General features: G+C 40.3%; 1 protein-coding gene across 1 annotated transcript; it reads right to left on the bottom strand.

Moving 5' to 3' along the window:
• Positions 1-4,819: 4,819 nt before the first annotated feature.
• LOC122673315 (mitotic spindle assembly checkpoint protein MAD2A) lies at positions 4,820-11,897 on the bottom strand. The gene is made up of 5 exons (XM_043870968.1): positions 11,681-11,897; positions 10,758-10,904; positions 7,674-7,794; positions 6,331-6,434; positions 4,820-5,641 (listed from the first exon to the last, which is right to left on the bottom strand). Exons 1-5 carry the CDS (start codon positions 11,751-11,753, stop codon positions 5,469-5,471), a joined length of 618 nt encoding a protein of 205 aa, XP_043726903.1. The 5' UTR covers positions 11,754-11,897; the 3' UTR covers positions 4,820-5,468.
• Between the last annotated feature and the right edge of the window lie 299 nt (positions 11,898-12,196).

The raw sequence follows: 12,196 nt of genomic DNA, 5'->3' as shown, positions 1-12,196 counted from the left end.
AAAGCCCAGTAAAGGAAAACTGACTTATTCAGGACACTCAGTTGCTAACAGGATGTAGACGGTAAGAGCCACTCAGAAAATGGTGAGGAAACATTCCTTTCGATGTGCTTGTTATGGAGTCAAATGAACTTCCCCGGCCATGGACAAAAGGAGACCATCTAAACTTTAGATCACAGTGCCATTTGCGTGCCCCTTGGCCCTGCAATTCTTTTTGTGCACTACAGCGCGAGAGTTAAATGAAACAGTTCATGTGAAATGCCAGCAAAAGACAGCTGCTGTGCCTTTCCTCCTGGTGTCTTTCTGTAGCCAGAAGTCCCAATGTTAACTTCAGTAAGAGAAGCTGAATATTAGTCTTTAGTCAAAAGAAAGTCACAGTACTAGTGCCACCTGGTGGAGAACATAGGTATTACAATGTAGCATTATTTCAGCTATCCTGAATTTTCACATTTAATAAAATTAAGATAAATCTTACAATGAAATGAAACAGAAGGTAAAGAAAAAATTAAATGTGTGTGTGTGTACCTGCTTTATTATGCTAGTAATTTTTCAGTCCATAATTATAAAACATATAGGAGGTTAGGAACCTAAGAAACTTGAATGCATACTAGTAGTAAAAATGTATTCAGCATCCATGTTTACACAGTGATCGAAAATAGAAGCATGCAGCATTTTCGCTGTTCTCAATCTATTCATAGGCATCATGTGCCAAAGGGGCTCCCTTCCCGTTTTCAGATAAAAATTCATTGTAGGGTGTCCTGAAGAGTACCTCGAAGAAATAGCCAGTTATATTTCAATACGGGATTGAGGTGAAATAGAGGGCCATCCTATTTGAGGTACTGTGGATGGATTCAACAAATAATGATGTTTTAAATGTTAGCCTTAAGTATCAGAGAATCAGTTGCTTTGAGCCAGCGACGGGTTTGAACATTTGTGAACAAAAGAGCAAATGTACCTATTACAGGGTCAGCAAACTATAACCCATGGACCAAATACAGCACATCAGCTTTTTGTTACTGGAACACAGCCACGCTCATTCGTTTACTTACTGTCTGAGGAGCTTTCATAACGACTGACTCACTTGAGTAGGTGCAGGAGACCATATTGGCTGCAGAGCCTAAACTGACCCTTTACAGAACAAGTTTGCCAATCCCTGGTCTATTAGAGCCTTTCATTCGATTTTCACACCTCTCCCTACCATCTGCTTGGGAGGAGTGTATTTCCCTTTCCCACTGAAGTTTGGCTTAACCATGAGACTTGCCTTGGTCAGTGGAATGTGGAAAAGCATCAGTGTACAAGTTTGAAGCGAAGCCTCAGAGTTCTGTGCCCCTTCAGTGGTCAAGTGAGACGTGTGACCTGTAGACTTACGCGAGAATGAGGCAATCTGCTGACCTGCAGACTTGAAGGAGAAACAGATGTTTGTTGTCACTGTTGTGCTTGTGTGCATGTTAATTCCTTAGTTGTGTCTGACTCTTTGCAGCCCCACAGACGGCAGCCCACCAGGCCCCTCTGTCCATGGGATTCTCTGGGCAAGAACCCTGGAGTGAGCTGCCATTTCAGCCAATACATGAGATTGTTACACCTCTGCGTAAAAGTACCAGAGGACTGACTTCTCTGTCCCTCTAACGACACTGGGGGAAGGGCCCTGCAGATTAGGTGGGGTTCAGTCCCTTTTGGGGCTATTCCGGACTTTGAGGGGCTCAGCTGGAGCACGTTTCATTCCTCTACCTACAGTAAGCAAAACTGGGTCAGAGTGCAGGCCATGTCTGGAGGCTAACCAGACTCTCTCGGAATCAACTTCTCTATGTTTAACATGGTGTGGCAGTCACAATTCTTTCCTCTGTTGGATTAAACATTTCCCTCCCAAGGTGAGCCTCAAGTTATAGCAAGAGGGTGGGACAAGTTCAATGGGGATTGAGGCCAGAGTTTTCCAGTCAGGCTTTATCAATAAAGCTCACAGCTTGGCTTCTTCCTACTCAACTCCAGTAAGTGTATTTCTGAATTGATATATAATCTGTAAGTGGTAAAAAATGATCATGACTAGCTCCTCAGAAAACTTACAATAGTAATATGCAATCTAATTTAACCATCTTAACAACGCTGGCTGCATCAAAGTGATCAAAATATTTAAAAATGCAACTTCCCAGAATTCTTAGTCTTACATCTCAGCTTGTTAAAATGCTAAGGCTCTTCATTGTCACTTTTTTTTTTTTAAACTATCCATATTACTTTTTTTGAAACAATCAGTTTGAATCCTTTGGAGATATCACTGGGTAACACCAGTGACCCATTTATTACAGAGTTCACAAATTTGTGACTTGAGAGTCCTTGAGGCTGCCCTAGTTCTCTAGTTTTCAGCCTTCCCTTTGATCCTTTATGTAGTTAATGTTCTTTCATTAATTTTTTTCAAAGCCAGTTTTTGCTTTTTTTTTTTTTAAAGAGCCTAGATAATGCAGAATTGGTACTATAGAGTAACTTCTAGGCAATAGACTGTATGGCAGAAGCTTCTATTGAGACTAACATTCAAATCCAGAGCATGAATTTCTGGACATAACTCTTGAAAAGAGAGTATGAATAATAAATCAGTATTAAGATCACTAATATTAAATACATAAATGACAGACATTTAAGTGTTATTGGTTATCCATAATGTTGCTACTGGTGTGCTTTTAGGAGGAAAGAACCACATTTAGTTTTCCTATTAGCAAAGGGGCAGTGTTTCCAGAAGCAGTCATTGCTTCCTATAATGATTTTCAAACATATTTCCTAAAAACAGGACCATAATTTTCAACTCTCTTCATATTTTTGCTCAAGTTCTACTTTTGCTTTCCTTCTCAATGAATATGTCAAATGTCAACAGCCCAATAATTCAAATGTCTTAATATTGACCACTATAATACACCTCATGCTGCTTGGAAACAGAGATTCTGTTGTTCAGTTGCTAAGTTGTCTGACTCTTTGCAGAACCCCAGGGTCCTGTCCTCCACTATGTCCTGGAGTTTGCTCCTATTCTCGTCCATTGATTCAGTGACACTATCTAACCATCTCATCCTCTGCTGCCCTCTTCTCTTTTTGCCTTTTGTATTTCCCAGCATCCGGGTCTTTTCCAATGAGTCAGCTCTTCGCATCAGGTGGCCAAAGTACTGGAGCTTCAGCTCAAGCGTCAATCCTTCCAATATTCAGGGTTGATTTCCTTTTAGGATTGACTGGCTTGACCTGCTTCCAGTCCAAGGGACTCTCAAGTCTTCTCCAGCACCACAGTTCAAAAACATCAATTCTTCAGTGCTGAGCCTTCTTTATTGTCCAACTCTCACATCTGTATATGACTACTGGAAAAACCATAGCTTTGACTAGACAGACCTTTGTTGGCAAAGTAATGTCTCTGCTTTTTAATATGCTGAGTTTGTCATATCTTTTCTTCCAAGGAGCAAGTGTCATTTAATTTCATGGTTGCAGTCACCATCCACAGTGATTTTGGAGCCCAGTAAAATCTGTCACCGCTTCCACCTTTTCCCTATTTGCCAAGAAGTGATGGGACCAAATGCCATGATCTTAGTTTTTTGAATATTGAGTTTTGACCATCCCAAAATCAACACAATTTCCACTTCTACATAACTGCTTTTCTTATTCAGGAAAAAAAGACATGGCTGGACCTAAGTTAGATACTTTTAGCTCCTCTCTGGGAATGGCTTTTGCAGCAGCATACATAAACCCATCATCAAAGACGGGCACCTGTTTGTCCAGCAGCACTGAGAGATGAAAGAACGTAAGACATAGGCCTTTGCGCTCCACAAGCACCCAGCTGGATCAGAGAGAGATTCTTCCAAGTGAAATAACAGACAAACACACAAGGAAAGAGACCTGCTCAGCCACCTTGTGGTCCTCTGTCCTCCTTTCCTCTCCTTCCTAAGATCTCGAGCTCTGGAAGGGCCAGGACTCTGTTTCATTCCTCCTAGTACTTGGCACGCAGTGTTCTTACTCTGCACGTTAACAGATGCTCATTATGTGATTTTTGAATGAATGGATACCGATTATGTGTACTTACTTAATAGTGAAGGTTGAATGAATGAATACATATAAAGATCTTAGAACAGTGTCTGCTACTACATACTTAAAAAACTGAATTATTACAAAATGGGCTAAGATTTAGTATAGACATTAGAAAGGAATTTTTATGAGTTTGCCTTAAACTGACCCTGGAAAAATAGGTGGGAACTGAAAGAATATACCTGATGAGAGTATTAATGAAGGCACAGGCAGAAGAATAAACATGATGTTTAAGGATACAGCTGACCTTTGAACAACAGTTTGAATTGTGCAGGTCCACTTATATGTGGCTATTTTTGAAGAGTAAGTACTATAGTACTACATGATCCATGGTTGGTTGAATCCATGGGTTTGGGGTAACCACAGATATGGAGTGCTGGTTCTAAGTTTTACTGGGATTTTCAATTGCTTAGAGGGTCAGTGTTCCAACCCCCATGTTGTTCAAGGGTCAACTGTATACGGAAAATTAGACTACTGATAATAAACCTAAGAGCATAGAAAGGTTCTATACAATCTAACATTTGCTAAACTGAATTAATTCCAAATGACACCTATCATTTTACATAAAGAACAATGTTTATTTTAAATCTACTGTTATAGGGTGAAGGAGGTTTAATTAAAGCTTGTCCAATAAATTGAAGGTACCTCAAGACTTACTCAACTTTGTATCCTTAGGCCCTCCCTACAACATAGTAGGCACAAGAAATAATATGCCGTACTGAATCCATAACTACTTAACTGTATCAACACACCAATATAAAAAATTTAATACAAATTTAAAGTATACACATTTAACTTTATTTCATCATTGTCATTTAAAGCTTGATTTTATAAAACATGAAAAGACATTCTTAAGAGTTCTGTATCACAACAACTTGAAGAGTGGGAATACCCACAGCTTTATAGACTCAAGTTACATAAATTAAACTCAAATAATTGGACATTTTTTCAATATGGAAACTATACAAATGAAATAAATGGCAAAAGGACCCAATAAAGAGCAATATTTCACTACTTATGGATTATCATTAGTTACTTTCAGGATCTAAATGAAGATTCTGAATATTCGTATTTCTTTTGTTCTATTTTATATTTAAATATTTCTCTACATTCTGAGTCAAGCTACTTGACCAAAAGCCTGACTTAGAAAGGCATTTAGCAAAAGCTTTTCCACCTACGGTTACTACCTTGAAAGAAAGTAACACTGCAGTACTGATGTAATCTGTGCAGCAACTTACGTCAACCCTATGGAAAGTCAGATAGGTACCAAAACTGGAACAATTTTGCACAGATTCAGTAAAGTATCATGTTAAGTTTTCCTCATCTAAAAACTAACCAATGAAATAAAACATACCAACTATAGGTGATCTGGAAGGAAAACCACATTTGAGAGTTACAAGTACATTATTGTCCATATCTCATCCTCAGTCATTGACAGGAATTTTGTAGGCTACCATGCTATTTACTTTGTGAATTGTAGTAGTAAATGAACGAAGACGAACTTCCTCAGAATTGGTAATGAACTGTGGTCCTGACTCTTCCCATTTTTCAGGTACAACCAGATCTTTGTCTGTATAAATGAGGAGATCAAATGAACCTAAATTGGAGATAAAATCATTAAAGTACATTATTTTTTTCAAAAGTAGAAGAACCCTCCTTGTCTCTCTCACATTTTGAACCACCCACAGTATTAGAAAAGGGGAGTTTAGCCTGGACTGTAATGACTAGTCAATTGCTTTTCCTCAATAGAAATTTACTGTAGTACAGAAAATATTGCACTCCTTTTGCTTTATCTTATGAAAACTTCAAGTTTGCTTTTTTTAAAAGAGAAAACCATTATTTGCAGGAAGTATATAGTTAATCACATAGGATAGCATAAAGGTAACCCGAAGGAAAGCTAACATCTGGGTTCTGTGACTGATGTAGCCTGGGGCCTAGAACAGTGTCTCGCATATAGAAGGCATTCAGGAAATATCTGATAAGGTAGAAAAGCAAGACAGTTCTGGCTAGCCTTCAAAATATACATAAAAAATTAAGATAATGAAAGGGATTACATTAAGACATTCAAGAATGAATACTGTGGAATACTTTCATTCCTTTCCTTTTCAGAATTTCCAAATTTCTAGAATGCATATAACACTACTTCTGCTTTATAATACGTTTTTCATTTTTATTATGTAATATGAATAATTAAGCAAAATTTTAGTAAAGGGCTAACTCTTAAACTAATAGCTTAGTCTTTTCCCTGACAAATTTTAAGTCAATGTGAAGCTGTATAATACTTACAAGAAACTTCCAACAGTGGCAGAAATGTCACTGTAGCTGTGATCTGTCTGATCACTGAACGGATTTCATCTTGGATGGCTTTCTGAGACTTTTCTCTGGGTGCACTATTGGAGAAACCAAATCAGTTTACGTGTTAACAAATTATTTAAAACATTGGTAGGACTAACTGATTAAATGTTTCCAAGATCAAATAAGTAATACATTAAAATGGAGTTTTTTGTGTTTTTTTTTAAGGTTATAAGTGTATCATCAGGGCCTATATACCACAAGAGGCATATGCATTTTTATTATTTCATTTATCATTTCAGTCATTTTTTAGGGGTGGTCTTAAAATCAGGTCATTTGGTATCAGATAATCGGAAAACTAGCCAAGTGCTTCAAGTTAGGCAAACTACAGCACCTTTTAAAAAATGGAAATAATAGTATCTAATAATAATATTATCTAAAATATTTTGTTGGTGCAATCACTTTGGCATTTTTCGTAATCACTCAGTTGCGTCCGACTCTTTGTGACCCAATGGACTGTAGCCTACGAGGCTCCTCTGTCCATGGGATTTTCCAGGCAAGAGCACTGGAGTGGGTTGCCATTTCCTTCTCCAGGGGATTTTCCCGACCCAGGGATCGAACCCAGGTCTCCTGCATTGCAGGCAGACGCTTTACCCTGTAAGCCACCAGGGAAACCCCTTAAAAAATGAAAATAATAGTATCTAATAATAATAGTATCTAAAATATTTTGTTGGTGCAATCACTTTGGCATTTTTTCGTAATGCTTAATTCCCTACTGCTTCAAATAAAATAGTAAATTAACTATCAAATTATTTTTATAAGCTAAAAATTTCCTAAAATAGACCAAAGGCTTCAGAAACAAACTACATTTCATTATGAGAAATGATTCTGAATTTACCAGTAAGCAAGCCTAGGACAATGCTAGACATGATCATATGGGCATTTCCAGACAGGTGGTCTGGAAGCTTTTTTATGAAGTGTCTTAGAAGATTTGGGGCATTCAATGAAATACAATAGAGCTGAATCTTAGGCTGGGGGAATCTAGGATAATCTCTTATGGTTAAAAGTACCTTTAAACAATTCACTAAAGGGCCACCAGGTACATACTACCATAAACACTGAAGGTGAAATTCACCCATTTACACTATAGGCAAGTCTGTTAAAAGTATATTATCTATGTAAGACAGTGAACTATTCTTTGCCACAGGAGACTAAGGATCAAATTAACATCCTAGAAAAAAACTGTACTTTATATGAAACTTGTTCAATATAATCAGAACTCATTTAGTAAAGAAAATAAATTTTAAAACATGAGAATGGAAGTAACTGCTACTTACCTGTCATCTTTTGCAGTCTTGTCACACTCAATATCAAACTGCCATCTTTCAAGGACCTCTCCACTTTCAATATTTGAGATGACTACCACCAGTTTCTGAACTGAACACTTGTATAACCATTCTGCAATACACAAAACAAGGCATCTTTTTTAGTTTGCTGCATTACAAAGCAACTGTCCTCTCAAGACCGACTTCCTATCCTCAGCAAATTTCTCCCACTGCTATTTTGGATCTCCTCCAAACTATGCAGAAAACTTTCCCCATCAATAGCCTAGCTCCCGTTTTCAAATTCTCATTATTTCTGCCAGGCATAGCACTGGGTGCTAAGGACAGTGAACACGAGGTACTTCCATCCTAATCCAAGGGAAGGGTGTAGATGTCACTAATCTAATCACAACAATAAGTGTGAAATTATAATTGTTGTAACCGCCATGATGGTGCAGTTTCCTGTGATGTAGTAGCAGTTACCCATCATGGAGCAACACAGAGCACAATTAAAGCACCGAATAGGGAATTCTGACTCACGGGGTTTGAGTTTTGTCCTAAGAGACAACAGTATACATATGCAAAACAGGGAAGAGGGTGTAGGTTTTAAAATATGAAGTAATTTATTTTTGGCTGTGTCAGGTCTTAGCTGTGGCACGTGGGATCTTCCTTGCTAAAGGTATAGGTCTTAAAGACTCAGAACAGAGCAGTGGATCAGAGGACTGAAAGGAGGCCAATACAACTGCAGTTTAAGAAAGGGAGAATGAACAAGGCTAGTTTGACAAGATAAATGGGCCAGACCACACAGAGTCATGGGAGCCATTAAAGACGTGATACTAAGAACTAAGAAGGTCATTACTGTGTTTGAAGCAGAGTATGATGTAATTAAACTTGTACTTGAAAACTATCCTTCTGGATACGATGTAGAAAGTAAGCTGGAAGTAAACAGGGGATCTAGGGCACTAAGTAATGAATAATTCAAGCAAGAGCTAATAAAGACTTAGAGAAAGATATACTGGTAGAGATGGAGCAGTAGACAGATTCAAGAGATTTCATGGTTAAAATTGTTAAGATTTATTGGATTACCTTAGGGTAAGGAAGAGGAATGAATCAGGGATAGCTCCCAGGTTTCTGATTTATATCAGTAGTCAGATGGTTGATCCAGTCACTAAGAGGAAAGAGAACTGAAATGGAGATGATCCTAAATTCAGTTTTTAATATACTGAGTGTGAAGTGGTATATTATATAGCTGCATAAAGACATTAAGGGAGTCACTCAATATATGAGCTGAGAGTTAGGAGAGGCTTTGGTTAGATATCGGTTCATGAATCAAGATACACAAGTTGTTACTAAAATTATCTACATGTAAGAGGGCCTCAGATTGAGCCCTCAAGTAATCTTAGAAATTGAGAATACTTTATTCAGGAATTGGCAGGTATAGAAAATATTTTAGAAATATTGAGGGCTTATGGGTCACCTACGTAGCATAGTCTTCTTTAAAATGTGTAATATTCTTAGCTTGCAAGCAGTACAAAAATAAGCCACTTGCTGGACTTGGCCTGTTGGCCTCGCTCACCCCTGGCATATATGAACAACTTTTACCAGTTTACCTGTGAAAAAGAGATTGAGTGGTAATTTGAAGATATGGGGAAGTTGGTGATTTTTTTTCCCTCTCTTAAAAATGGAAATGAAACCAATGGGAATAATCCAAACGAAAACAGAGAAACTGACAACATAAGAGAGAGGAAATAGGGTCAAATTCCTAAGGCTAGAGAAGTGGAATTTAAAAGACTGAATAATTTGCCTGTAAAGCATTTCCTCCATTTTAACTCAAAGGGAGAAGTTAAGTAGGAAAGTGTAGATACATCTGACAAGAAATGTTATTGGTCTCAAAGGACACAAACCAAAAACCAGTAACTTAGGCAAAGCTGGCTTGCTACTTCTTCAGATTAAGATGAAGACATACATCCATAGATGCCTAGAGGTTCCATACCAAACAATCTGAGTGCAGCTGTATGAACGACTATGGGTGGCTTAGCTCTGAAGTTAATGAAAACACAATGATGTAATCTGAAAATGAAGCTAGTTGAAACAACAAAAATGATTCATGAATTTTAAGGTTAAAAAAAATGCAGGCTGTAGTATTTTTAGAACTAGTATTTTGGAAGATCTAATGGGCAGAAAGGGAGAAACATTTCACAACACAGAGAAATTAGAAACAAGAATCCTAAGTGGAGAGAAATATGAAAGAGAAACTACTAGAAATAAAAGGAATATATGGAGCATACTGATCCCACAATACTGCAACTTCTTGAGCTAAAAGAAGAAAATGAGTGCGCAGATAGAAGAGGCTTACTGACTCAGAGGCACGATTAAAAAAAAAAAAGACAAATGGAAACAGGTGAAAAATAAGAAAATTCTAATGAGTGCTGTTATTTAGTAGTTCCTTCTTTTTAAAGTTTAGTTCCCTAGGTTGAATCTGATTTTAGTTCCTTCATCTTAATATAATGATGGCTTTAGATTCCAAGCAGCTACAAAAAATATATGCAGTGGATTTCTCTCAGATAAGAAACTCCATCATAATTACATAAAATTCCAATGTGTTCTATCATCCCTGAAGGAGTTGATGGAGATCGTTTTGTTAACCCATATCAGATTCTGAACCTTAAAATAGTCAGCCTATTCAAAATTGGAGGAAGGGTGGGAATTCTTTCAGTTTGTATGTTATTTGCTTCCGTCCCAACTGGTTCACTGTATCGGAGATGGTAGTGCGTTTTACACTACCCTATACAGAGCTGAAACATAACCACCAAGAAGCTAGAAAATGTGGATCGTAGGTGTGCTCGTATCCAACTCTTTACAACCCAATGGACTGTAACCCGACAGGCCCCTCTGTCCACGGGCTTATCCTGGGAAGAATACTGGAGTGGGTTGGCATTTCCTCCTCCAGGGGATCTTCCAGACCCAGGATGGAACCTGAGTCTTCTGTGTCTCATACATTGGCGGGTGGATTCTTTACCAGAGTCACCTGGGAAGACCCGAGGATCCTATTAACATAAAGGCCTGCAAAACTCAAAACTGTGTCCAACAATAAAATACCTTTTAGTTGATCCACCACATTATTTAGGTATTTTATGAGCTCAGGATCAGTAGTTACAAGCAAGGTGAGTCCGTATTTCTGCACCCGAGTAAAGGTTTCCGATGGATATATGCCACGCTGATATAAAATACTGTTGATGCCAAACGCTGAAAACATAAGAAATATTAAAGTCATCGTCACGTTGTAACTTCTGGGGAAATAAAGCATATGTAGATGGGGCTATGGTTTCACGATAGTGTAAAGTTATAAATGTCTAAACACGTGTTTGTGTTTTGCTGAAAGCCCAGTAGGTACAAAGCGGCATTTTAAAAAAATCCTTAAAATCTTGCGTCTAAGTGATAGCTGCATATGTGGTAATAGAAGAAAAATGCCAAACCAGTAATCTACCAGTGCCAAAGTTCATTTCATTGTAAAACAAGTCCAAATGCCTATTTTATGGTTAGAGGGTGTCAAAATAGGCAACTGACAGACGGGTACCAAGCCCAGGCAGGCCTCTCCCACGTCTCTTTCCTCCTTTTCTCCTCACCGATCCTGCCAGGTTCTGTCAGCAGGTACACCTGGCCAGCTCAGAACAGCGCTTCCCGAAATCTAGCCCGTCTCGGTCCACCCCCGAGGCCTCCCCGTAGCGGGGGCGGGGGGTGTGGGAGGAGCTCTGCACTGGAAAGAAACGCTCCCGCCAAGGGGCCCACCGCAAGACGGGCCCACCGCAAGGCGGGCCTCCGCGGCACCCGGGCCTCCTCCTCCGCCCGGAGCAACGCGAGCGGAGGCGGTGCCCGCCGCCCCACTTCCTGATCCCTCCTGCCGGCACCCGAGGCCGCGGCTACAGGCGCCGGGATTCGGGGCCGCTCCGGCTGAGCCGCGGGCCTGCGGGCGGCCTGCGCTCGGCTCTCCCCGCCCTCCGCCCCGCGCGAGGAGGACTTACAGAAGAACTCGGCCACGATCTCGGCGCTCCCGCGCAAGGTGATGCCTTGCTCCCGGGAGAGTTGCAGCGCCATTGCCAGGCCCACGGATGACGATACGCGATTCCACCCAGCAGACAGCGGCGCCAGGGGCTTCCGGAGCAGTTCCCCGCCACTAGTTTAAAAAGGAACGACGCAGGACGCCGTCGCGCCCTTTGCGCAGGCGCGGAGCGCCTCTAGACCCCGCCCGTCGCGCCCTTTGCGCAGGCGCCAAGAGCCTCTGGACCCCGCCCTGCGCAGCGGAGCCCGCCGGGTTCTCTGCCCCTTTAGGAGCGGCGGTTCGCGCAGGCGCAGTGGGGAAGCGTGGCGGCGCAGTTCCGGGTGGTTACACCTGGCCGGGTTCCCGCTGTAGTTGTGGGCTGGCTGGCGAGCTGGCGGCTAGAGGGGAAGACGGTAGGTAGGTCCAGGTTTTAGTGGCCGCTCTCTAGGTCTGCGGACCGAGCGACCTAGGAGCACAATTCCCGAGTTCGAAAAATCTT

The sequence above is a fragment of the Cervus elaphus genome, chromosome 17 (assembly GCF_910594005.1).
Source record: "Cervus elaphus chromosome 17, mCerEla1.1, whole genome shotgun sequence".
Lineage (NCBI taxonomy): Eukaryota > Metazoa > Chordata > Mammalia > Artiodactyla > Cervidae > Cervus > Cervus elaphus.
Note: the sequence above shows the minus strand (reverse complement) of the source record. Positions and strands in the feature narration are given on the sequence as shown.